We start from the raw sequence: 27948 nt of genomic DNA on the forward strand, positions 1-27948 counted from the left end.
CTATTTTAATGATTGTTCACTTACAGAACGGAAATAAGTCACTGGCCTGTGATAACTTTCTTCATAAATTTATGCTTGTGATGCTTGGTTATAGTTTGCGGACAAACTCGTTCCCAGAAGTGAGCTATATATATAGTGTAACTGATTATAATTAGCTTTATATAAAAACAGAAGTCCTTGTTTAGATGGTTAAGTAAAGGTGTATATTGTGTGCGTTTAGTCTGTGTGTGGTCATAGTGAACATGCTCAGTACTGCTGCACTTTGTCAGTGGTTAGAGGAATGAGGGAAAAAAGGGTAGCTTCCCTTTTTGGTGTGCAGGAAATCGATACTTTTCTAGCAAGTGAGTGGGTGTGTGTGTGAGAGAGAGAGAGAGAGAGAGAGAGAGAAAGACTGAGAGATATATAGAGGTCTTAACAAAAGTTTGACAGTCTGAGTTTATTACAGAGGGAGACCAAGTAAATTTTACCTCAGATTAACTATCACTAGAGTGGAGAAAGAAAGAGAAACAGAAGAGAGCGCTGCAAGTTGCTGCCCCTCTTCCTTGTTTATCTAGAGTGTGGGGTCTGTGTGTGTGTGTGTGTGTGTGTGTGTGTGTGTGTGTGTGTGTGTGTGTGTGTGTGTGTGTGTGTGTGTGTGTGTGTGTGTGAATGAGTCTAGGCTGAATGCCTTCACTCCCTGTTTCCCATCAACGTAAAGCAAGAGCAGATGGAAGACTGAGAGCTGAGAGAAAGGAGGAGGAGAAAGAGAAAATAAAAGGGCAAGACAAAGAGGAGGAGACTGTTTGGCTCACTTTAGCGATCTCTGGCTGGAGAAAGAAGTGCCACACTAGACCTACACACACTACGATGTCACAGTTGGAAATTTACGGTAAGAATCTTGAGGGTTAAGATAAGGGCTGCAGCGAGGGGTTAAGGTCAGTAGAGGGGGATTCGTCAGACAGTCCTGGAAAACACAGGAAGTAAAATTGTGGGTGTGAGTATGAAAGAGTTGTTCATTTTTTTTCTCGTCTGTCAGCAGTCTTAAAAAAGGGGTGGGAGGTTCACGTAATACACTGAGGACGAGTTTTTGGGTTTTGAGACTGTACAACTTTTCTAACCAGCCTGCTGTCAGAGAAACATATGGCACACAGGGTTTAACTCTTCTAAAATTACTTGAACATCAGGTGAGAACTACTGCTGTTCTTTTATTTTGTGACAAAAAAAAAGTTTATGAATACTTTAATGAATATTTTAATTTGATCACTTTTTAGAACACAAGATTAAATGTTTGAAATTTTATGTAACTCACTGAAAGCATCTTAATTTCAGCAGGTATTGTAGTGTACTACACCTCAAACTGACTTGTGTGTCTGTTTATTGAGGAGTCTCTAGGGATTATATAACATAAATATATATAAAAAAAAGATCTATATAATAATTTATATATTTAAAAAAAATGCTTTAGCATCAAATTATCATATTAGAATGGTTTCTAAAGCATCTTGTGACACTTAAACCTGGAGTAATGGCTGCTAAAATTCAGCTTTTCTATCACAGGAATAAATTAAATTTGAAATGTATCAAAATACATCATATTTCACAATATTATTGTTATATATACTGTATGTAGTAGTCAACATTTGAAGTGGATCAAAAAAGTTCACCAAAGTTGTCCTAAGATGAGAACACATTTTATTTTAGGACAACTTTGATTAAAGTTTTTAATATATATTAAATTCAGCTTTGGTAAGCATAAGAGACTTCTTTCAATAAACATTTAAAATAATCTTGCCAACCCCAAAGTTTTGAATGGTAGTGTATATTTATATCTACTTTTTAAAAGGATATTCAATTATTTGTGTTTTGGGTACATATGTTATAACTGTATTTCTAAGAGTGTAGGATCATTTTTGCTTGTTTTTGTATTTAATATTTAGCGCTGTTGATTACAGACTTCTAAAAATCAACCAAGACAACTGAAATGTTTGTCTTGTACTGTAACATATATTCTCCAGACTTGTTTAGGACATTCTGAAGTCTGGTTCTCCTCAGGTTCAGGAGTTTGTCGTGTGTAGGATGTCTGTGACTGTAGCATGACCCTGAGTTCCTCTGGTGGCCCATATAACTCGTGGTCAAATACAGCAGATAAATAATGCAGTGACAACACACAGCAGGCTCTGGCTGATCAGATATGATTATCTCTCTGACAGGCTGTTATTGTTAATGGATAAATAATGAAAAGGTCATTAGACATGACATGCCTTTATCTGGTAAAATGAGAGGCCTCTCCTTCTTTTGCTATACCTGAGTGCCGTTGTAAGGATTGGCTGAATCATTCATCAGCTCTTGTCTTATAGATTTTCCATTTAGTTGTGATTTATCGCTTTAATGCCTTTACTAAACATTTTTTTAAAGATTAAATTATGTTAATTGGCTAGGTGTTCAAATGCAAGCATGCTCATTTAAGACTACTTGGAAAAAAAGTGTTACACAAGTAGATAAGGAAGTTTAGTTTAGATGTTCAATGTTTAAATCCCATGAGGCGGTTTCAGTAAAATCAGATAAAACAGAAGTAGCTGAGTTCCTCAAATTCTATTGTATTGTGATAAGCTGCTAGCAAGGATAACAAAAAGCGAGGAATAAACTAAAAAAAAAAGAAAGAATATAAATATATATATATATATATATATATATATATATATATATATATATATATATATATATATATATATATATATATAATTCATATTTACAACAACAATAGGAGGAGGAGAGCAACATGCTACAACCAGTGAGACAACTTATTAATTATGCCTGGTTAGTATCGCTATCACTATACTGTTGCTCATGAGTATGTTTAGCACTAAGCATTAAACTTTCGCACGTTACTTGTCTTTTACACCATTTGAAATAACTCAAACCATGCAACCTGTTAAGAAGAGCTTATTGTTTTCTTAGCCATCTGATTTGTTGACTGCTAGTTGGCCAGACTAGTTCTTAAGACACCTATTTTGAGCTGAACCAGTAAGCAGCCACACAGAAATTGCTAAGAAAAAAGTACTTGAAACAGTACTCAGCTGCCATCATTAGACAGATCTCCATCTCAGGGCCATAATGCCAAGCTTCTCACACTGGGACATTTTACTAATTCACTTCACACATCTACTGTATGGACTCAGCCGTGTATTTCCAGTGAGATGTTTTAACCTGTATAGCTCTTTAGCTTGAGCTGCCCATCCTATGGCTCTTCCCATGATGCCCGCCTCTGATTGACTCAGTCAGCATGTTTCCTGCACCCCCAGGTGAAGCGAAGGAATGATGATGAGATCCCACTGCAACAGCGGCACACTTCACGTTTTGTTGCCTTTAGCTCACTATAAAGACATTTAGGAGAGTAGAGTTTGGTAGAGATGATTGTGTTGGCCTTTAATGTATAACTAGAGGTTCTGTACTGTCCCAGTTCATCATCTGCTTGGAAAGCACCAGTTAATGATAACATTGCTTCACTAGACATTTAATATGTAATCAGCAGAGAAAGTTTCTTAGTCTTAGCCACCTTTGCCTCTGTTGACCTGATTCAGGTTGAATCTATCAGACCGCCTGAAACTCTGTGGATGAGTTTTGCATTGTTTGCATGTCTGAGGGACACTTTGATAAATGCAGAGTCAATTTAAAGCTTAACTTTATGTTCCAGACCTGTTTTAATCTCTTGCATGTGACATGATGTTTGCATAACTAAAAGAAAAACATTTTGAAGGAAACATTTTGTTAGCCAAGTTTGGAAAGAAAACATCTGGTAAACCTAAATATTTGTATAGAGGTTACTTTCTGTATTAGATTGAACTTTAAAAGGGTCGTCGGATGCTGCATGCACTTTTACAAGTAGTTTGAACTGAAATGTGTGTTGGCAGTGTGTGTACACAACCACCCTATAATGATGAAAATCCAGTTTTATGTTTTTTATTTTTTTTAATCTACTAAAATCTTTATCCCTTTCTCAAATCAAGACAATCTCAGATGCTTGTCTTTGTGAAGTCACACAAACAGGCCCCTCCCACTATTGTTTATTTGACAGTAGGTTTTCAGTACTGTGACAGTAGTAGGGCTGGGCGATAAATCGATTTTATCGATTAACTCGAATGTGTAGTTTACATTGACTTGTTTGAATGAAATTCGGTTTTCTTTTTAAAGGGGTCATATGATGCTTTTTTAAAGATCATTATTTTGTGTATTTGGTGTAACAGAATATGTTGACATGCTTTAATGTTCAAAAAACACATTCTTTTTCAAATACTGTACATTATTGTAGGTCCTCTATGCCCTGCGTCTCTCAAACGCGTTATTTTCAACAAAGTCCCTCCTTCTGACATGGGCAGTCTGCTCTGATTGGCCAACTGACCCAGTGCATTGTGATTGGTCAAACACCGCAAGCACTCGTCGGAAACGTAACGCCCCCTTACATAATCGTGAGCTTCATCTTTCAAAATAAATGTAAACACATTAATAATGTCCTTAGTTTTACCATCAGTTCAAGCCAGAAAGGGGAACAGAGTCGCGTGACAGACACAGTGATGAAGCTCATATGTGTTGCAGTACACAAGCCACGGACGGTTGAGACAGCTGACTCCACTGTGTGACCCTCTCTCTCTCTCTCTCACACACACACACACACACACACACACACACACACACGCGTGTGAGTACGCGCACGCACACACACACACACAACATGCAAAACTCCGCATTTGAACAGTCAATAGCAAGTACTTAAACTAATAACAAAACATACTTACAGTAGCTGATTCAGAAGCGCCAGATTGTCATAGCAAAGTCAGAATTTTCGTATTTCAGAAGGCGGGCCTTCATTTGATACAGGAACTATTCCAGCCGTTCATGCCAGACTGGGGAGAGAGGTGTTGTAATAATGTAAAATATGTGAAAAATAATGTGTTTTTCGAACAGCCTAGTATGAGAGCCTGTTCTAGTACACCCCAAAAAAAAATCAAGACCTTGTAAAAGAGCATAATAGGACCCCTTTAACAGCTCTTAACGCTGAGTGTGCACTTGGATGGATGGTTAGATTCATGATGTGCTAGTATGTATATACTGTATGTATGTATATATATATAACTTAAGGTCTTTCCAGCATTAAGGTAATCCTGTTTTTTTTTTTTTAAATCCTCGTCTCAATTACAAATTTGACAATTTTTTGTAAATGATAAAGAATGATAGCCCCTTTTGCATTGCATTGCATGTCAGGGATGACAGATTGATAAAAAGACATGCTATTTATGACTAGATGAAACTTTTGATATTTGCGGTAAAAGTGGCTCTCAGATTGACTTTGCCCTATCAGTGTGGCTCCCATGAAAAAAATAACGAAGACAACCGACAGTCTTACAAACATTTACAAACTGTATCTGGTATGATAAGAATGTTAAGTTACATTTTATGTTATGTTATGTTACATTTTCAGGGCCTGCTCTCTTTTTGGCTTGTTGTTTCTGATTGCACTTTAACCCCAAGGGGGAAATCCAGATCAAATCCCAGAAGGGAAAATCAAAACAAAACAAAGTTAAAACTTGTTTCGAACAATTTCTTTGTCATCTGAATATTAATTTTAAGTAGGGAGGAAAAATCTATTTAAATCGTAAATTGGATTTATTGTGAAATAATCTGGGATTTTCTTTTAGGCCATATCGCCCAGCCCTAGACAGTAGTTTAGCTTTTCTCCCCAAAACAACATACAATATAATATTATATGGATTAATATTCTTATTATAAACATAATAAGAGTAAAATATTTATGGATTCATGTCATTACAAAAATACCCGTACACTACAAACAACTAGTATGCCTTTATCTTATAATAAAATATTAACCTGATTTGTTTTTAATCCATTATATTGGTATGTTTTCTAGTTTTAGCTGTATAACTGTATCTGTTCAAGTTTGATCACTCTCATAGATATCCATTCATTCATTCATAATAAAATGTGATTAAAAGCTATGATTCAGTTTTATATGATAATTATAAAATATTTGCCTATTAACAGCTTTGTTGTTCGGTAGGCTACCTTTTGTTAGTAGCTTGTATTGTAACTAACTACTATTAAAATGTAGCTGTAGTTGGACTGTTTTAATTTACACATATCTTGCCAAACTTGACAAACTGCCGTTTCAAAGAATCTCTCCCAGCACTATTCTGCTGTCATCTCCAAACTGGAGTTTTACTCACTACTAAGTAATTACTGCATTTCTGAGGAATCCTTCTGCAAGTCACTGCATGTTTTATACTGTCCTGAGATGCATGTGCTAAACAACACAAGCTACCTGTTGTAATCGAGACTCCAGACTGAAACATTTGACACTTATAATGCAGATTACTGTTCAGTGATCAGTTTGAATGTTGTATAGTACTGTATATTGATAGTTTAGTGTATGGTAACATTCACAGTTTTTGATGCTACAGTTGTTGTGCTGCATTTTCCCACAGTCTGTACAGACTGCATTGTACAAGTGTTCACTTGTTTGCCATTAGCACTTCCTTCTATTGTATGATCTTTCAGCAGTTAATCAAAATGTTGCATTTCACAATGTTTTCTCCATTCCCTCACAATTAACCACACTGAGTTTGAGTTGCACTGTTAGTGTTTGTGCATTCAGGGTTCATACTGTTACTCTGCATTTATTATATTATATTATATTATATTATATTATATTATATTATATTATATTATATTATATTATATTAGATTATATTATATTAGATTAGATTAGATTAGATTAGATTATTAGATTAGATTAGATTAGATATATAGATACACTTTAGACACACAGTGACATTTACTTTTGTCTTCAGTGGGATTCTAAAGAACCTCTTGTTCAATGAACTGCCCTACTTTCAAAACCACTTAAGTGGTTTTAGTGTCTGTGTTATACACCCTCATAAATTGTCCTGTTATTTATCTATTTTTGTAATAAAACCAACATTTATTAAAAAGTAATAGCATGTGACACTTTAACTTTTCATTCATTCATTCATTCATTCATTAGCACTCTCTTTTGATTCTGTTATGACGTCTATGGCCCAGCATATAGTCATAGGTTTTTAAAAATACCCCTCAGGGCACTGTAATTATCTGAAGTGGTGTGGAACAATATTGACCAGAGCATGTCAGCACACACACAGGCATGTGGGGTATTCTGAGACAGACAAAGCTCATCAGGAGACAGGATCTTACTTCTTTTGTATGCATATTTAACTTGAATTCACTCAGATGTAAGCCAGGCACGCATGTGTACACACTCCTTTGGTTTGCCTATTTTTTTATTTTTTTTTTTTAACAAAACTGGGATGGTGTTGTAATCACATTTCAAAGAAACATAAGAAAGCGCAGAAGAAAAAAAAGATTTAATGTTGGCTTTGTGTCAAAGGTGGAAAACGAGAGCGCACACAATAGCCCCTCAGAAAACACACACACATATGAGTTGACTTCTATGAGTTGCCACTTGACTTCTAGACTCTAAACAGTGTTTGTAAAATTGCCAGTCATTGTTTTTTCCTTCCAAAGAGAGGAAGGTCAGAGTATTGAGGGAGGATTTTCTAGGTGCTGCCTTAAATTCTTTACGGGGCAGTTGATGTGTGCCTATAACGATTTATTTTTTCTATTCCTGCTAGAATAGAATTAGAATTTATATGTATATGGTCCCCATTTTTAATCACCTTTTAAATTAATTATGAATTAAATTAGCAGAACCCACAGGAAGTTGAACTAGAATTTAAATTAAAATGATGGACATAAAATGACTCCATTTCAAGCATTTTAACTTTGTCTTTGAATTAGTTAATTTTTCTTCTTTATATTCAAATTCAGTTTAGAATTCCACAACCTCAATTTAAATTTCTCAAAAATTTGAGGCAACGAGGGGATGATTTATAGTATGTGATTTTTAAAACTGAAAGTTTTGCCTCTTTCTTTTTGTGGTTGGATTTTTTTGTCTGCTTTTTTCCTCTTCTGCTCACACCTTACTTCATTAAGCACATCCTGCATATGTAACATTATGTAATATTTATTTTTATTTACTACTTTTTTACAATGACTACTTTTTTTTTGTTTTGCTTTATTGTTTGGGTACATCCTGAATATGTTGTGTTTTGTGTTATTTATGTTTTCCTGTAGCATGCATGTTTACAAACATATGCTTGCATATGTGGTTTTTATGTGTGCGTGTTGTGGCCTGTGCCTTGTCATTTTGCACCCCATCAGAACCCCCTGTATTTGTTTCTGTGGTTTAATTGGACTCATGTCTTTCTTTTTTCCAACCACTTGCACTGTTTTTCACTCAGTGACCCCCTTATTTCTGTCCAATTCTGCCTATTTCCCTGTAAATCACTCCCTGCATCTTGTGCTGCCGTGAAGAATTAACGTCACAAAGTTTGCACATTTGGCTTGGGTGTTGTCTCTGTCTCAGTACATGCTGTAATTTTTTTTTTTTTTTTGGCCTCAATCATTACTGACAATTAGAGTGGGAAAGGTCTTATGCATTCCATTGCAAATTAGATTTTGCAGTGTAAAGACTCTGTATGTTGATTATGCAGATTACAATGAAATGTAGAATCAAAAATATGATGATGAATGATAAACCCTTTGTTTTGTTTAGTTTTTTTCCATACATTGAATAATACAATGACATGAGGCATTCAGATCTCAAAAAGGATTAAAAAAAAGGCCAATAAAAGTAGTTATATGATGGCTTTTTATCAAGAAAAGAACAAAATTAGAATAATTATTTACTTTTTTCTCAAATAATTGTCAAATGGCCTACTTTAATGATACATTTATAGTGCTTTATCTCGTCTATTCAATACTGTCTGCTAGCATTGAATGGAAGTTAGCAGCTCGAACATTCAGTTAAAGGAGTCATATGATGCTATTTAAATTTTTCCTTTCTCTTTGGAGTGTTACAAGCTCTTGGTGCATAAAGAAGTTGTTGCAAAGACTAAAGTCTCAAATCCAAAGAGATATTCTTTATCAAAGTTAAGACTCTGCCACACCCCCCTAAAACGGCTCATTCAAACACGCCCCCACATCTCTATGTCATTATTTGGAAATATTTGCGTAATGCCGCCCAAATGTTCACACAAAGAAAGAAGGCGTGGTTTCAGTAACCGCAGTCAGTGTTGAAGCAGCCATCAGGGAGATGCTGTGTGTTTCTAGGTGAAACCAAAAGCACTTTATTTGGCCTTCTAAAAGTAGATGCATTTAGGAATCTTTAAAATTGCTTACAACAGAACAGCAACGTATTTTATGGACCATTTCGTGAACCAGAGGAGGTAATTCTGACTTTGCTACGACAATCTGCTACTGTAAGTATGTTTTGTTATTAGTTTAAATATTTGCTATTGACTGTTCAAATGCAGAGTTTTGCGTGTAGTGTGTATGTGCATGCGTGCTCGTATGTGGGTCGATCACACACTGGAGTCAGCTGTCTTAACCGTCCGTGGCTTGTGTACTGCAACACATATGAGCTTCATCACTGTGTCTGTCACGTGACTCTGTTCCCCTTTCTGGCTTGAACTGATGGTAAATCTAAGGACATTATTAACTGTCTTTACATTTATTTTGAAAGATGAAGCTTGCGATTATGGAAAGGGGCGTTATGTTTCCGATGAGTGCTTGCGGTGTTCAGCCAATCACAATGCAATGAGTCAGTTGGCCAATCAGAGCAGACTGCGCATGTCAGAAGGAGGGACTTTGTAGAAAACAACGCGTTAGAAAATTACGTGTAGTAGATTACGTATTTTAATGTACAGTATTTGAAAAAGAATGTGTTTTTTGAACATTAAAGCATCTCAACATATTCTGTTACACCAAATACACAAAATAATGATCTTTAAAAAAGCATCATATGACCCCTTTAAATATCTCCTTTTATGCTCCTTAAGTCATCAAGTCACCCAGGTTTCAAACTACATTAATGTGAGTAAATGATGACATAATTCACACTTTTGGGTAACTATATGTCTTTAAGGCTTCCAATTAAACTTGAGTAGGACATGTACTGAGTTGTAACTCCTTAAATGTTTATTTTTGGTTTTCATAATGACTAGTTTTTTTTCCATTGATGTGGATAGCATATCCAAGCTGTGGCCGTAGTGGAAAACAGCCCTTCCAGAGGTGCTATAGCATGTGTGCTGTACATTTAAAAAAAAACACACAGACACATGTGGTTTCCATTATTAACTCTTGTGCTGAAGTCACTGTGGAATTGGGCGGGTTTCATAAGTGCTGTTTCCTCAACTTGAAATGTGGGTGTTGTGTGTAAATGTGCAAATATACTACCTTTTAAAAGTTTGGGGTCTGTAAGATTTTTAAAATGTTCTTTTATATTTTATATGTTCTTTTGTATTAGTGTGTTCATGTCTGTTTGTTTGCATACATTGTGTGCCACAGTTGCGTTTATCCATTAAAAACTCAGGATGTATTATAGTGCTTAAGGATCATTTCGAATAACCGTCATCATTAAGCAGTTTACACACTCTTCCTGAAAGGAAAACAACTCCCAGACAAAGGTTTTGTTCTTTTTTTCCAGAGAAATTATGATTAATCCTTGAAAAGGAAGAAGGGAAGCCATGTCATTCTTTGGCTTAGACTGTACAAGGAAGAAAGAAAGAGGTACATGCACGACATACAGTTCTGACATCAGGACACTATCAAACCAAAGTCTTTCATCACTCAAAAGTGAATTGTCATCATTGTGATGTTTAAATGAAGTATGCGGAGACATGCATTGGTTGATTTCCCCAAAAGTTTAAATGCTGTGGTGCTGTTGATATGTTTGTTTGAGCATCCTGACAAACAATTTGTCTCATCAACTTTCCTAACCTAACCTAACCTAACCTAACCAAGCCTAACATTTGTATAGAGTATATACAATTTCTCTCTGTATTTTCTTCTAGAGGTGGAGAGGAAAATCAGAGCAAATGACAGAGAATATAACTCATCATTCAAATATGCTGTGAGTATAAAATCAGAAGATTTATATAAAATCGCTAATTCAAACCTACAAAAATGAACATTTATTCTTGTCTGATGACATACTGATGACATATCCTCCAAACAGTTTCCTTCTAAAAGATTGCAGTTATTTTTAGATACCTTTCTATTAAAAAAAAACACTTGGTATTCGTCATTGTTTTTCATCACCTATTACTTATATTGGGAAATGACTTCCAGCATGTGTAATCTTTAGACAAACAACATCACCACATGAATATGTGAACAACACTATTAACACATCTTTTCTTCCTGAACCAATTCCATCAAGACCTCCAAATACAACCCCTTCACTTTTCTGCCTCTCAACTTGTTTGAGCAGTTCCAGAGGATCGCTAATGCCTACTTCCTCTTCCTGCTCATCCTACAGGTGTGTAAAATCCAAGTTTACTGAGTGAAGCACTGGCAACAGGTTGCAAGACTGATATGTTCATAATATGTTTTCATTAGTACCTATAAAATAAATAAATGGATGAATATGGATGTGAATACAAAGTCTGTCCAATTCAAAGGAAGTGAAATTCTTTCAGGATGTTTCCTCAATTTGACACATTTATTTTAGTCATTCATATTTCAAAGAATGGTTTTGTAACGTGACCCTGACTTCCGTATCAAGCCCACACCCCACACATTCTAAATGACTTAATTCTTGCACAATAATGACCGTCTCATGACCCTGTAACTTAATTTACTAGCCTTGACTTTGAGGCATTTTTGTTACTTATCATGGGCAGCTCTTTCCATTCATGCAAGTACAGCGACCATAGACGAATGGAGAGACTGAAGAAAAACAACATGGCATGACCAACAACTGACAATAATCATATTATAAATATTTTGTTCTTAAGCTCAAATCACAAAGTCATACAGTATACGACTTCTCACATTCATATATGTGCAACGTCTCTGGCGCACAATACAGTAACTACATGTATGTTGTTGCCATTACTTTAATATCATGTTCCCACATTCAAAGCACATTAACATTTTTGTTTTGTAGGTTATTCCTGCTATTTCTTCTCTATCCTGGTTCACCACTGTCGTCCCTCTAGTCTTAGTATTAACAGTGACTGCAGCCAAAGATGCCATTGATGATATTGTAAGTACACACATGTGACTATATACAACAAACTGAAGATCTATTCATTCTTTGTTCGTATTTCTTTCTTTTTCCCTTCCTGAGAGAAAACAGCCAGATCTGACTGCGATTAGACTGTTTTTGCCAAATTATTCCTTTAAAGGGATAGTCCACCCATAACACAATTCTGTCAACATTTCCTTGCCCTCATGTTTATTTTTTAACTTTATTTTCTCTGCTAAACACAAAAGAAGACATTTTGAATGTTGATTGTTCATAACAAAGCAGTTTTGATCCCACTGACTTCCATTGTATTGTTTGTCAAAGTTACAGAAGTCATTGGGAACAAAAACTGTTTAGCAACCAACATTACAAAACGGTATTTCACAGTATAAAAAAAAGTCACAAAGGTTTGCAACATTTTGTTGATTATTTTATACCATGTACAGGGCTTGAATTTCGGCGCAGGATTGCGCATAATTCTACTGATTCACGCAGTTTCCGCACTTGTAACGCTCGCGATAGACGACGGAATGTATCATTTGCACGTGCTTTTGAGTCTCACAATTTTAAACAAAAATGAGCCGACTCACACCCAAAGCACGCGCACATAGAGATGCATCTGAGAGCGCGCGCCTTTGTGCGTAAACGGCCAAATACATAAAAAAATTTAATATTATTCAATATTATTCTGTTTCTGTGGTATTTCTGTACCTAAATATTTCTGTTAAACCTACCTGAAAAACTTAAAACAGTTAATTTTATTTGTATCTTGTTATTGTATTTGTTTGTGCCATTGCTTGTCATTAATCTATTCTTATTTTATTACTGACTGTTTGCTTGTCTTTTTTAGTTAAAATGAATTCAATTCAGAGTTTAAAAAGTTTTTTTTAGTTTCTTCCTCACAACATAAATATAAATCAACAACATAATACACTGGGTGAAGAAACATTTAGTTTGGATGATTGTAGTTTAAAAATATGTCTAAAAAAATACTCTAACTCCAAATTAAATACTCTAACTCCTCAAATTAACCCCCCCCCCCCATAAGAGCCACCTAAAGGGTGAATTCCCCCCCATTTTCCAAAACAAAATTCAGGCCCTGATGTAATACTGGATAGCTTTGCCCCACCAATCATTTCTTTTTTCCCAGTGTGATCCAGAGGACCTCCAGACTTTCTGCCAGATCCCAAACAGAGCTAACTGGGTTTCCCATGCTCTGGTTGTGAGTCTCAAGGAAATAATCTGACATTTAGTTAATGAGACTGGCAGCTTTTACTACAATACTCAGTATACGTCCAATTTAAATGCCCTTTACTTTGGCACACAGACGTCATCAAGCAAACTTTCCTCTGAGCAGCAGAAAATCGTAAAGCAAAAGGTTACAGATCTAAAATTTGTCAGCAGTGGACTGGAAAATTTGATACAGTTAACAGGAGCCACCTCACCCTCAGCAGGAATACAAAAGTCCTTATGTTCCTGCTGAGGGGAGTGGAAGGGAATTAGGGAATCGCACTTATCGCCCCTCCTGTCCTCTCTGTCTAGTTTTCAAAAACTGGGATGAACTGGTTTCTGGATGCAGAAGGTCTTGGCATTTGAAGACAGAGAATTCTCTTCTGTCTTCAGAAATTCATTCATCCCATGAGAGCTTACAATTACAGTTACAATTTTCTTTTTGCTTTTTATTTAATTTCCTACATGATTTTCTTTCAGTCTTTTTTTCTTCTCTCTGACAGAATCGCCACAGAAGCGACAGGCAGGTGAATAACCGTAAAGTGAATGTGCTCATCAATGGAAAGTGAGTGGCTGTCAAATTTTGTTTGTCACTCTCTGTCAGTCTTGTTACCTACACACCTTTTTCAAACATAAATTTCACATGACACCAAATGCAGTCAGAGCTATTGTGGGTTCAACAGTTTGCTGTCAAGACGTTTTTTTAATATTGCTTATACAACTTTAGTTTTGGTATATGATCATGACCTGAGAGTTTCAGTATTGTTTATACTGTAGCTCAAACCAGGTGCATGTTTTACATATTTTAATGTGCATGCTCTTCCTAGAGCCCAAAACTTTGGCCCGTTTAACTGAAAGGTGGGATTTAGTGAGTGTTCTTCTCTTCATACCGGTAACCACAAATGCTTTGAATTTTAAACGAACTACAAAACAAGCAGATTGATCACAACAGGACGCAGCTGACGACACGTCAAAGGGTTCTTCCTGTTGTTCTGACCTGTTCTTATGATGTTATCTAGATTACACACACAATGAATGGCTGCTTGATTGATGCCTCAGATTTCTATTTTTGAAATAATTTTCTTGGTGGTCCCTCATCATATTTAAAATGTGTCAGTATAAAGCTCAGCAAGAATGTGCTTTCATAATTTATGTTGAGTTAAATAGAAACACATGACCCACACACATCGAGTGTTGCAACTTGTTGAAATCAGAATGATGTTTATGCGTTAGACATAATTTGTTCTCTTTTTTTCAAAATAGACTGATAAGCGAGAAATGGATGAATGTGCAAGTGGGAGACATCATAAAGTTGGAGAACAACCAGTTTGTCACAGTAATACATTTTACAGATTTAGATTACATTAAATGTAATGTAACTGTATATCTTTACTTAATGATTTAGGATCAGATGTTAATTGATATTAAATGAACATCACCTTGTCTCTCTGTATCATCATCACAGGCAGATTTGCTCCTGTTGTCCAGCAGTGAACCTCTCAACTTGGTGTACATTGAAACTGCTGAGCTGGATGGGTAAGTACAAGAAACAGAAAAGAGGCAGTGTTGTTTTTATGTATGTGCAGTTATATTAAATACTTTTGTGTTGTTTTAATGAAGCTGAAATATCTCATGTGATTTTTTTTTTTTTTTTTTTTTTTTTTTTTTTTCGCTTTTTGTCACACAGAGAAACCAACCTGAAGGTTAAACAGTCTCTGACTGTAACAGGAGACATGGGAGACTCTTTAGAGGATTTGGCTGCATTCAATGGTGAGGAGAGAGAGAGAGAGAGAGAGAGAGAGAGAGAGAGAGAGAGAGAGAGAGAATTCCTTGCTCTAGTTAAAGGGATAGTTCGCCAAAAATGAAAATTTTGTCATCATTTACTTACCCTCAAGTAATTCCAAACCTATGAGAGTTTCTGATGAGCACAAAAGAAGATTACAGAATGTTGATAACCAAACAGTACATAACTATATATGTTGATACTAGGAGCTGACGAGAGTCAGAGCAGGCATAGTTTAGTCTGGCATTTTTTTTAGTATGCAGCTTTGCATCTTTATACTGAATTTTGAGAAGGCACAGACCAGCCTTAACTTGGTTGTGTGAAGGTGTCTTAATTTAGAGAATAAAATTGAAATCGTATCCTGTACAAATGATGATGGACACACGTCAGAGATGTGTGTATGTGTTTTGTGAGATTTTGTCATTTGTCTGGGTTACTCCATGATCATACTCCTTCCATTCATAGAGAGCCAAAGGCCAGATATAAACAATTACTGACCCTGCCTATACTCTGATAATTTGTCTAGCATCTCTCCTTCATACAGATATTAATCTCATAAGAAGTCTTTACTAGTTAATAATTAAGGAAATGAACTGGAGACAGCAACACACTTTTTTTGGCTTTTACAAATATATTAAAAAAAAGTACTACTCCCTATTTTTATTTAGTTTTTGTTTGCTGTGTTCTCCGATAGGAATCTCAACTTTTTTTTTTTACTAGACAACAAGATAAAACTTTGTTTTTCGCCCGAGTAAAACCCCAGCTTACAAGTCTCCTGTAGAGTTTTAAAAGAGAACAATAGTCTCATTTTGTGTTCAGAAGATATTAAAATCTGCTAAAATAAATGCAAACGTAATTTTTTCCTCCCAAAACCAAATTATCTGTGCTATGCCATTCACACACAAAACAAGTTAATATAAATGAAATGTAACTGAGAAGTCCCAAATCTTCTCGACTTCTGAGTAATAACATTTTCCTCTGGTCTTCTCTGTGCTTTCTTCAGGGGAGGTGTGCTGTGAGCCTCCTAACAACCGTCTGGATCGCTTTACGGGCACGCTGACATTCGGCACACAGAAATACTCTCTGGACAACGAGCGAGTCCTGCTGAGAGGCTGCACACTCAGAAACACAGACTGGTGTTTTGGCCTGGTGTTGTTTGCAGGTAATAAATTCAGGCAGATGTGTGGTGTGTGCTCTGGAGCTGTCTGGAGTCCCAGTTCAACTCATTTATTACTGCAGAGAATGTGTGTGGCGTGTGCTTTTGAGGCTGTAAAATGGCTTACCAGCACATAGACTAAATAGACTAGATAAAAACTGACTTTTAAACAAATAATATTCTGGATTTATGATTGAAATCATTAGTGGTTTGTTATCCTGAAGTAAAAGTATATATATGTTATGTCTTCAGGCCCAGAGACTAAACTAATGCAGAACTGTGGGAAAAGCACCTTTAAGAGGACAAGCATCGACCGACTCATGAATATACTGGTGCTCTTTGTAAGTTAAATGTCTAATCTATAATTCTTTTACCTCAAGATAAGCTCCACCTTTATACAGTAGATGTATGTTTATGTGACCTACTAATGATTTTTATTTAGCAAGGATGCATTAAATTAAACAAAAGTGACTAAACACTTCTACTCTTAAAAAAAAATATGTAAAAATGTAAAATTATAAACAACTCTAATATTAAAAAGAACCTTTGAGCAGCAAATCAGCATATTAGAATGATTCTAAAGGATCATGTGACACTGAAGACTGGAGTAATGATGCTGAAGATTCAGTTTTATGAATTTAAATAAAAATAATTTAAACAGGTCTTTTAAATAATAATAATATTTCTCAGTATTACTGACTAAATAAATGCAGCCTTATAGTGAGCATAGGATAGCTCTTTCAAAAAATCTTACGACCATAATCTTTGGAACAGTAGTGTGAATAAACTATAAAAAAATTAACTGCATATATTAACAGAAGTCTATATTTGTTCATGTGATTTGTAAGCAGATGGTTGGTAACTCTGTTTGATCTCTTTGTAGATTTTTGGGCTTCTGGCGCTGATGTGTATTATTCTGGCTGTGGGGAATGGGATTTGGGAAAACCATGCAGGGTCAAAGTTCAATGCCTTTCTTCCACGGGAAGAGAACACTGCGTTTTCAGCATTCCTCACTTTCTGGTCTTACATTATAATCCTCAACACTGTGGTCCCCATCTCATTATATGTCAGGTAGAGTGTGTTCATGCACGGTATGTGTTTGTTTTCTGTGAAACGTAACATTAATTCAAAATGTTGACAAAAATGTCTGAGACCACTTTTTTTTTTTTTTTTTTTTTTTTCATTTAAACCTGGAGACAAGCAGAGTTTTAGGACTTGTGTGTTATTTTCATTCTCTGTTTTTATGTTGCAGTATGGAAGTAATTCGGTTAGGCAACAGTTACTACATCAACTGGGACAGGAACATGTATCATGCACGAACTGACACGCCAGCTGAGGCTCGAACCACAACGCTCAATGAAGAGCTCGGTCAGATCAAATACATCTTCTCAGACAAAACCGGCACGCTCACCCAGAACATCATGACCTTCAACAAATGCTCCATTAATGGGAAATCTTATGGTCAGGACCAATCCCACATGCATCAGTTGTTTATTATATTTATACGCCTGTATTTCTTCAAAAGATTGCCAAGACATAAAACTCCCCTCCAGCAATCAAACAGCCAGATACTATTTGAACTTAAAAGTGTGTTTTCTCTGCTCTACAGGAGATGTTATTGACCACTATAGTGGACAGAGGCTGGAGATCACAGAGGTGAGAAACAAAGTCTCAAACAATCAGAAGGGATTTGAATGAGTCTGCTGGGTTAATGATTTTGCGTTTGGTAATAGGAAATGACACCAGTGGATTTCTCCTTTAACCGGCTTGCGGACCCAAAATTCTTCTTTTATGATCATACTCTGGTAGAGGCTATAAAGCTGGAGCTTCCAGACGCTCATGCTTTCTTCAGATTACTCGCTCTCTGTCACACTGTCATGGCAGAAGAGAAAAAGGAGGGTAAGTGCTTGTGTATAACTTGCCTTACCCTTTTACTGTATGTGTACTTTTTATTTTTATTAATTCATTTACTCTTAATTTACTCTGTAGGTGATCTGGTATACCAGGCCCAGTCTCCTGATGAGGGCGCTCTGGTCACTGCTGCGCGTAATTTCGGCTTTGTGTTCCGCTCACGCAGCCCTGAGACAGTGACAATAGAGGAGATGGGGATTCAGAGAAGCTATGAGCTGCTAGCCATCCTGGATTTTAACAACGTGCGAAAAAGGATGTCTGTAATTGGTATGCTCACGGTTGATTGAACAAACAGTTTACCCAAAAATATGAATTTCCTGAAAAATGTACTTGCCCTCAGGCCATCCAAGATGTAGATGAGTTTCTTCAAGAGAATAGATTTGGAGAAATTTAGCATCAATTTGCATCAGTGAATGGGTGCCGTCAGAATGAAAGCTGAAACAATAGTCTGACACAACTCCTGTCCATTAATTATTGTCTCGTAAAGCAAAAAGTTGTGCATTTGTTATAAGCAAATCCATCATTAAGGCCTTTTCATAAACTTTAATTCATGGCTTCTGGCTAAAAAAAAGAATCCTCTATCCATAATATTGGTTTTCTTCAGTGAAAAAGTCATTTTATCTGAATCAGGAGAGAAATATACAGAGATAAGGCACTGTTTACAAGTGAAACAAATATATTATATAAATATACAAATATATTCTAAACAAATATATATCAGTGGGGTTTGATGTGAGAAGACAATGGGGGATTGACTTTTTCACTAGAGGAATTATTACAGATTATGGACTGATTTATTTGACCAGAAGTGATGGTTTAAAGTTAAAAAAAATTTATGAAGGATTTGTTTTTTTTTTTACACACATGCATATTTTTATGTCATGTGGCATTGGAGTCATGTGGATTACTTGTGGATTATAGTGATAATTTTATCAGCTGTTTTAAATTTAATTCTGATGGCACCCATTCACTGCAGAGGACCGATCGGTGAGCAAGCATTAAATTTTTAAACTCTGCTCAGATGAAGAAACAAACTAATCTAAGTCTCAGATGGCCTGGTGGTGAGTAAATTTAAAGCAAAATGTCTTTTTAAGGTAAACTTTCGCTTTAAGAAGGCTCCATGGCTCTTCTCATATAGTGTGTATTTTATGCGTGTTAAATTTGTGTTCTTTCTTTCAGTTCGTAATCCAGAGGGCAAGCTCTCCCTGTACTGTAAAGGAGCAGACACCATCATATATGAGAGACTACATCCCTCCTGCAGCGAACTGATGAAGGTCACCACTGAGCACCTCAATGTAAGTCAACACCAGAGGGCTCTAGTGAGACTACGAAGAGAATATTTGTTTATCTCTCTCAGAGCTTCACATGCTATTTCACACAGTTAAGACAATATAGCTCTGTTCCAAAACCTTGTGAGCTCCCTTTCTGTCTCCTGTCTACATTGGCAGTGAACTAATTCATTTTAAACTCTAACTGAACATGCTTAGCAGTTGATCTCCATAGAAAACTCTACAGATTTACTCACAATAGCAGTGCCTGTCTTACACAGAGTTACTGTTCATTTAATTTAAATATTGCCCATTAAATATATATTTGATTGTGCATTCTTTCAATATGTTTTATTCTCTGCAGGAGTTTGCCGGAGAGGGGTTGAGAACTCTTGTTCTAGCATATAAGGATTTGGATGAGGAATATTTTTCAGAGTGGAAACAGCGCCACCATGAGTCCAGTGTGGCACTGGAGGACCGGGAGGAGAAACTGGAGAAATTATATGAGGAGATAGAGAAAGACATGATGGTATCAACAAAACACACACCCACACAAAAGCATAATTAGAGCTTATAGTCTTTATGTAGGGTGCTCTGTTTAATTTACCCAAAATGTTAGCTATTTTTTTTTTTTATTCTAAAGTGTTTTTATGCTGTTCTTTTTGTGTAGTTAATTGGAGCTACTGCAATAGAGGATAAACTTCAGGATGGAGTCGCTCAGACCATTGAACAGCTGACCAAAGCCGAAATCAAAATCTGGGTGCTCACTGGTGACAAGCAAGGTGCTTCATTATTTAATTAGAAAATTTATTTATGCTATTTGAGACCCTTAATCACATCCCCACTACTGACTAGTGTCAGTAAACCTGATGTGTTTGCGTTGCTCGTTTTCTGTGCTGTACATCTCATGCTTTGAAGAGAGGAATAAAGGTATTAAGCAACACACACAAAGTTCGCAAAGTCTGTTTTAGTATGTATTTAAACTAAAAATTCTATTTACATTATGAAAGTGCAATGATTCAGTTATGTATCACGATGAGGTCAGTGCTTGTGTCATTTATAATCATTATGTAATGTACTGATTACCCACCATTTGTGCGTGTGTGTGTATGTGTGTGCGTGCACGCTCTTGTGTGTTCATGGTTGACTGGACTGTTAATTAAGTTCCTTTAATGATAAATTACCAAGTGGCCCTCTAAAAACTTTCTTGTTTCTGTCTGTCTGTCTCTAACAGAGACCGCTGAGAACATTGGCTACTCATGTAACCTGCTGAGGGAGGAGATGAACGAGGTGTTTTTTGTTGCAGCTAACTCACCCGAGGAGGTCAGACAGGAGCTGAGGTAATGTATCTCATGCAGATGACATATGTATCATATATTGAGTGCTAAAACACATGAGAGAAGGCACGATTTGGGTGGGCGTACACAAAATGGGTGTTTTATAGGGAAATTTTAATGATGTTCAATGAGTATGATTCTTTTTCCTGCTACTGGGTATGTTTGCACAGAATTTCTGTTGTGTTTATATTTAAATCTAGTTTTTTTATTTGCAAAGGGATGCCCGTCTAAAGATGCTTCCTGATACTGAAGAAGACAAATTCCTTATTCCTGAGACTATCCTGGGTGATACTCCTAAAGTGGTTGAGGATGAAAACGTAAATGGAGACTACGGACTGGTGATAAATGGACACAGCCTGGTGAGAAAGTGTCCTAATGTCCGAATGTGATGCTGAGATGGATGTAGCTGCCGAGAGTAAAACCATCTTATTTCCTGTCGGGATCTTCGGGTTCCTAGGCATTCGCTCTGGAGAGCAACATGGAGCTGGAGTTTTTACGGACGGCTTGCATGTGCAGGACGGTCATCTGCTGTCGGGTGACTCCTCTGCAGAAAGCTCAGGTGGTGGAGCTGGTCAAGAAATATAAGAAAGCAGTCACTCTAGCCATAGGAGATGGAGCTAATGATGTCAGCATGATTAAAGGTGAATTCAGCTGGACAACAATATAGATGCATAATAAAATTATCATTCTTAGGGACTTTGTGTTGTTTATTGTATAAAATGGCATTTTAGAATGTAAAAAAAAAGTTCAAATGTTTTGTTGCTTTTAACCCTTGTTCACAGCAATGCAGTGTTATTTAAGTATTATTTATATAATATTCTAGTATTTAATTAAAGTGATAATATTTTGTTTAATTTTATATTTTTATATTTTTTATTTATTTTTTTTATTTTGATTTTTTTTTTGTATTTTTTTTTAGTTTTTTCATTTTATTTTTTATAAGTTTTAACAATTTAGTTTGGAAAAAATAATAATAATAAAATATATTTATATTATATATATATATATATATATATATATATATATATATATATATATATATATATATATATATATTTCAGTTTTACTTTAGATTTATTCATTCAAATACTATTAAATTCAAATTTTCATTAAATCTTTTTAAGTGTAAGTTTTTATGGCAATATTTGTATTTTATTTTAGCTTTATTAAAAATGCTTAATAGTTTAATTTTAGTTAACAGTAACAACATTGTAGCACTGAGACTATCTACAGTGAATGCTGGTGTACTCCCAAAAGTGACTTCATTGTTTATGATTCTTTTGCTGTTCTAATGCTTGTGCTATTAACATTTGTTCCATCTGACACATTATTCAAGCTTTATTTTTATTTTAATTTATATATATATTTTTTACATTTGATATTGATCTTATTGTGTTTCTTCTGCAGCGGCTCATATCGGTGTGGGTATCAGCGGTCAGGAGGGGATGCAGGCAGTGCTGTCTAGTGACTTTTCTTTCGCTCAGTTCCGTTTCCTGCAGCGCCTTCTGCTGGTACACGGCCGCTGGTCGTACCTGCGCATGTGCAAGTTCCTGCGCTACTTCTTCTATAAGAACTTCACCTTTACCTTTGTGCACTTCTGGTATGCATTTTTTTGCGGCTTTTCCGCTCAGGTGAGCCAAGTGCAGCAGAACTGAAAACTTGTTTTTTTTCTTGTATTTACCCTTGCAAAGACTTTACATAATTATCTGTAAATATAATAAAAACATTTTGGGTTCTTCTTGCATGTCTTTCTAGACGGTGTATGATGAAGGCTTCATCACTTTGTATAACTTGGTATACACCGCCCTGCCTGTTCTGGGAATGAGTCTGTTTGACCAGGTAGGTTGTATGTGTGTGTGTTACATTAAATTAAAATTAATTTCTATTAGGGCTGCACGATTATGACAAAAATCATAATTGTCGATTATTCCCTTGAAATTGTAATTGCGATTATTAATTAGGATTATCAAAATTTATATTGAATAATGTTTAAACTATTGTTTGATGCATATTATTATATGAAAATAAACAAGCTGAAAACACTCTAACAGAAACTTTTAGTGCTTTTCTATAGTATTAAGCCTCAAATGTCAACTATACATCGGATTGGTTTCTTCTTAAATTATAAAAAAGTAAAAATATGAATGGTATTATAATGTTATACTAAAACTTAAATTAAAATAATGGGAAAAATCCTTAAGATAACATAAAAAAGAAAAAAACGCATCTTAAGCACACCGAATAACATAAGTGGACTTTGAACGATTAATTGCCACTTTAAACGATTACGTAATTGTGGCATCCATAATTGTGGATAATTTAATAATTGTGGCATAATTCAATTAATTGTGCAGCCCTAATTTATGTCTGTCCAAACAAATGCAATTCTGATCATTCTGAATTCAGACACTTGTGAAAGGCTATTTTTTTTATTAACCTTCAAGGAACATTAAAAAGTGTCAATTCGCCATGCTCTTGTGTGTTAAAAAGATGAATGAGGCCATGTAGCATTTCAACTGTATATAAATGGATAGAAATGAATTGGTTCATTGAAATGAAATCTGACTGTTTTTTCTGTTACTCCAGGATGTGAATGCTGGCTGGAGTCTGGAGTACCCTCAGCTGTATGTGCCGGGGCAGTTGAGTCAGTACTTCAGTAAACGTGCTTTTGTGATGTGTGCACTTCACAGCTGGTACAGCTCTCTAGTGCTGTTCTTTGTGCCTTACGCTGCCACATATGACACGGCGAGAGACGACGGCAAAGATGGTGCAGACTATCAGTCATTCGCACTGATTACTCAAACCTGTCTCACCGTCACTGTGTGTGTACAGGTCAGTTTAACATCTCCAGTTGTGTGTGATTCATTTGATTGGAAGTCTTTTTTCCATTAATTTCTGCTCTATGTTCCATACAGTTGGGGCTGGACCTCTCATACTGGACTGTTGTTAACCATCTGTTCGTGTGGGGAAGTTTGGGAATGTTCTTCATACTGACCTTCACCATGTACACTGATGGACTTTGTGGGGAGTCGTGGCCTAATGGTTAGAGAGTCGGACTCCCAATCGAAGGGTTGTGAGTTCGAGTCTCGGGCCGGCAGGAATTGTGGGTGGGGGGTAGTGCATGTACAGTTCTCTCTCCACCTTCAATACCACGACTTAGGTGCCCTTGAGCAAAGGCATCGAACCCCCAACTGCTCCCCGGGCGCCGCAGCATAAAATGGCTGCCCACTGCTCCGGGTGTGTGTTCACAGTGTGTGTGTGTGTTCACTGCTCTGTGTGTGTGCACTTCGGATGGGTTAAATGCAGAGCACTAATTCTGAGTATGGGTCACCATACTTGGCTGAATGTCACGTCACTAAGTCACTAAGACTTTTCCAGTTACGTCCATCTTCTTTTGCATTCATAGGTAAGCAGGGCTTGCATGTTGCATTCCATTGCATTTGTAATGTGTATGATATATCACATACTGTTTTTCATACAAATTTTCAAGAAAAAGTGTGTACAGTGTGTGTGTGTTGTGTTTTACAGGAACTGCTCGAAATTGTCTTAACCAGCCCAACGTGTGGCTGACTGTTGCATTGACAGCTATACTCTGTGTGCTTCCTGTGGCTGCTTACCGGTTCTTCTACAGCCAGATCTCTCCTACCATCAATGACAAGGTACAGTATAGAGTTACTTAACCTCACTTTACTGATCCTCAGATACAGTTTAATTCACAGTACCTCTTACTTGTACAATAACAGTAAATTACATCATTATTTTATGAACCATTATTATATCAATTACTTTTAAGATCACGTTGGCATAATCTGAATATACAGTAATTGACGGTTTATATGCACATCAAATTCCATTTAAGGTCTATATTGAGATTGCAGCCGTATTCAGAATGTTTATATCCGTACAGGTATCAGAATATTCCTGTAATACAATATGCTCAGTTTTATCACATTTTCAATGATAATTTAATTAGGACTTACACTTTTCACCTTGTTAAATGCCTGACACCACCACAAAAAGGAAAGGGTCAAGCAATCGTTAATAATAATAATAATCGTTCAAGTTTATTTCTTTTAATAATTACATTAAAAAGACTCAGTCTCATTGTCACTCTAGAAATGGACTGATGTTTTTATTCTTAACGCTTCAAAGTCATTTCTTTCTGCAGATGAAAAACACAGAACTGCATTCTGAATTCAGAATACTGCATTTAAAAAGAATGTAGTGATTTCTCTCATTTTGAACTTTATTTTTATTCTATTTTATTACCAACCACACAGAATCAGGCAATTGGATTGCAGTGTTAACATGACTCAATACTAATGTTGGCAAATAATAATGGAGTTTTGATGTGTATGTAAATGTAGTCATAGTGAGTGGCTGAATTAGAGAGAAAACGGGAAGACGAAATGAGAGGAAGTACTATATGCACATTAAAATGTCTTATTGTAATTGTGTGTAATTGCATAAGCAATAGTAATATCAACATGATAGTACTATAATGAATAACAGAGTAAAGAGAAAGACAGTATCTCAAGTGTTTGCTGGATTGATGGGTGCATAGATGGGTGCAGAAATGAACATTTCCGTTTTGATTGTTAAATACAGGTGAGGTATAAGGTATGTCAGATGAAGGAGCCTGCTCCTCGTCCGCGCCGCACCAGACTCACCCGAAGGAGCACACGGCGGTCCGGTTACGCCTTCTCGCACGCCCATGGTTATGGTGACCTTGTGACCTCTGGCAGATTTCTGCGGCGACATGCACCTGCTCGCTCCATGGGCTTGATTTCCACAGGACGCTCTCCTGGGTTCAAGCCCACAGGTCGGTCTGCGGGTTACAGCCCGGTCGGGCGAGAACAGAACCCCAAACAGAAAGTAGAACCAACATCACTGCAGATGTTCCGTGCGGTTAAAGACGCTTCCTTTTGAGGGTGCAGCTTTTCAACCGGAGCTAGAACCAAAACCTTAAATGCTGTTTACAGGGTTTGAACTCTTGGGGACCATTTCACAGCTGCTGTGTTATGTGTATATAATACGCACACTAAGAACAAAAGACTTTTTTCCTAATGTACGAAATCTTGTTGAGTGTGCATAGACACATTTGTCACTCAAAATGCAAGTGTGGTTTACAGCAAGAACAAACTGAAACATCCGTCATACTGAAGGACAGAGAATACATACAGTACTTGTCCTTCCTACTGTCATCACTACAGTGGGAGTGACAAACAAACTTCAAGACTGCAAGAGAGCAAAAAACAATGGCATTTACATGATGTCATAGAGGAAGTCATGAGGAATCTAATTCAAAACACTGTTTCCTGTTCTTTTCCTCTTCCAGGTACTATGTCCACTAACTCATTTTGACATGAGCTCTGAGTTCAGTATACACCACACCCAACATTTTATAGTCATTTTGTAACTCAAACGGGTCATTGCATATTTCCTATCCTTTGAGTTACGTTTATAATGTTAATCAACTTTTTCTTTTGCACCAAAACAGTCCTAGTTTCATTTTTCCTCCCTCTTTCTGGGCTTTAGAATTAAAGGGATAGTTCATCCAAAAATGAAAATTCTGTCTTTAATTGATGTCGTTCCAAACCCATAAGACCTTCGTTCTTCTTCTGAACCCAAATTAAGATGAAATCCGAGAGCTTTCTGACACTCCATAGAGAGCAATGCAACTGAAATGTTCCTGGACACAGAAATGTACAGTAGTAAGGACATTGTTATAATAGTGCATGTGAAATCAGTGATTCAACTACGTGTGGTTCAACTTTCATCAAAAATATCATAATTTGTGTTCTGAAGATGAATGGGTTTGGAACAACATGAGGGTGAGTAATTAATGATAGAATTTTCTTTTTTGGGTAAACTAACCCTATAAATGGGCCTTTTTGCTACTGTACCTTTAAGAGCTCATATAAGAGCTTTCTTAGCTTGTGAAATGAGTAAAGGTCTGTTCAGACTAAGAACGTTAACTATAACGATAATTATGTAAGCATCCATACCAGTGCGTGATAACATTGTTTATAATAAGTGTGTGTGTGTTAATGTTTTGTTATCTGCCGCTTTTAATGCTCAAACTCTCTAAAGCAGGATGGATTCTGATTGGCTGATTTTATTTTATTTCTTCCCGTCAGCTGAGGAAAAATACATTTTACAAGTGATTCTAACATTGTTGTTCCTCTGTTTCATTAATGTTATGGTGTTTGCTATTCTTTTAGATTTAAAAGGATTTTTAAAACTATATCTTAATTGTTATAGTTATCATCGTTGGTGTGAATAGGCCTTAACAGTGCTGAAATAGCCCTCAAATAGTTAAGATGGGAGTGACATGATCAAGGACCTTGTTAAAAATAAAGTCAGCCGCTCTACTAATTTTGGGATGCATTGGAAGTTGACACAGAGTCACATATGCTACAGTAACCAGCAGCCAGAAAAAGCCCATATCTTACACTTATCTTTATACAGCTTCCAGAACAAGACATTTTTGCAGCTTTGTTTCTATATATGCTTTTCTTTGGACTAGGACAGGGGTTTTGACTTCCAAATGTTTCAGTGTTTTAAATCCCAAAATTATATTTCAAAATAATTCATATTTTATGTCATGACATGATTATGTCTATGTTTAGAGCTAAAAAAATGAGGAGACCGAATTGGAGACATTCATAGTATTACATTATACTCATAGAATGCCTTGCATATGACTTTGACTTACAGATTAATGTTAGTATCAGGAGTTCTTATGGTTTGAGAATATACAAGTGTATTTTTAGCACAGTAAAAAACATTTTAATTCAGCATTACGTGGTATACTAATAAACATCCTATTCATACTCTAGTTGTGACAGTCACAACTATGCAAATCCTGTATTTTTTTATACAAATAAAAAACTTTTTTTTACACTTTTTATATGGTTTAAAACTGTTAGTTTGTTCATGTCTTGTCAGTTACACATGGCTGTAAGTTCACCTTGAAAGTAAAATTGTGCCATTAATTATTCACCCTAATGGTGTTCCAAACATGCATGACTGTATGAACATAAAACTTCAAAGAATATTTTAGCTACTCTTTATGATATAATGAAGTGAATGAGGAGAGGACAATCTTACTTTAGACAACACTTACAACATAATAATGC

The 27948-nt window shown here is 36.1% G+C and overlaps 1 protein-coding gene across 3 annotated transcripts; it reads left to right on the plus strand.

Annotated features, from left to right (window-relative positions):
• The first annotated feature begins 414 nt into the window (after window positions 1-414).
• Window positions 415-27717, plus strand: LOC109092868 (probable phospholipid-transporting ATPase IM). Of its 3 annotated transcripts, XM_042723594.1 has the most exons (30): window positions 415-868; window positions 1019-1163; window positions 10577-10659; window positions 10944-11002; window positions 11297-11410; window positions 12041-12139; window positions 13855-13916; window positions 14615-14687; window positions 14817-14887; window positions 15039-15121; window positions 16138-16296; window positions 16543-16631; window positions 17174-17361; window positions 17543-17751; window positions 17900-17946; window positions 18024-18189; window positions 18280-18468; window positions 19381-19496; window positions 19834-19998; window positions 20140-20251; window positions 20704-20809; window positions 21024-21165; window positions 21264-21447; window positions 22214-22437; window positions 22562-22645; window positions 23393-23638; window positions 23722-23821; window positions 24174-24212; window positions 24335-24465; window positions 25415-27717. In XM_042723594.1, the coding sequence occupies exons 3-30, from the start codon at window positions 10617-10619 to the stop codon at window positions 25733-25735; spliced, it is 3621 nt and encodes a 1206-aa protein (XP_042579528.1). In that variant the 5' UTR covers window positions 415-868; window positions 1019-1163; window positions 10577-10616; the 3' UTR covers window positions 25736-27717. The 3 variants fall into 3 exon arrangements, with proteins under 3 accessions (XP_042579528.1, XP_042579527.1, XP_042579529.1); XM_042723593.1 differs by lacking the exon at window positions 1019-1163; XM_042723595.1 differs by lacking the exons at window positions 415-868; window positions 1019-1163 and adding an exon at window positions 929-973.
• Window positions 27718-27948: the final 231 nt, after the last annotated feature.

The sequence above is a fragment of the Cyprinus carpio genome, chromosome B5 (genome assembly GCF_018340385.1).
Source record: "Cyprinus carpio isolate SPL01 chromosome B5, ASM1834038v1, whole genome shotgun sequence".
NCBI classification, from domain to species: domain Eukaryota; kingdom Metazoa; phylum Chordata; class Actinopteri; order Cypriniformes; family Cyprinidae; genus Cyprinus; species Cyprinus carpio.

What these genes read in the sequence shown, in the direction of transcription:
- LOC109092868 (XM_042723594.1), top strand. Translation starts at nt 10,617, where the DNA reads ATGTCATTCTTTGGCTTAGACTGTACAAGGAAGAAAGAAAGAG. An exon ending in TACAAGGAAGAAAGAAAGAG is followed by an intron (nt 10,660 to 10,943) that starts GTACATGCACGA and finishes ATTTTCTTCTAG; the next exon opens with AGGTGGAGAGGAAAATCAGA. An exon ending in AGATAGAGAAAGACATGATG is followed by an intron (nt 19,999 to 20,139) that starts GTATCAACAAAA and finishes CTTTTTGTGTAG; the next exon opens with TTAATTGGAGCTACTGCAAT.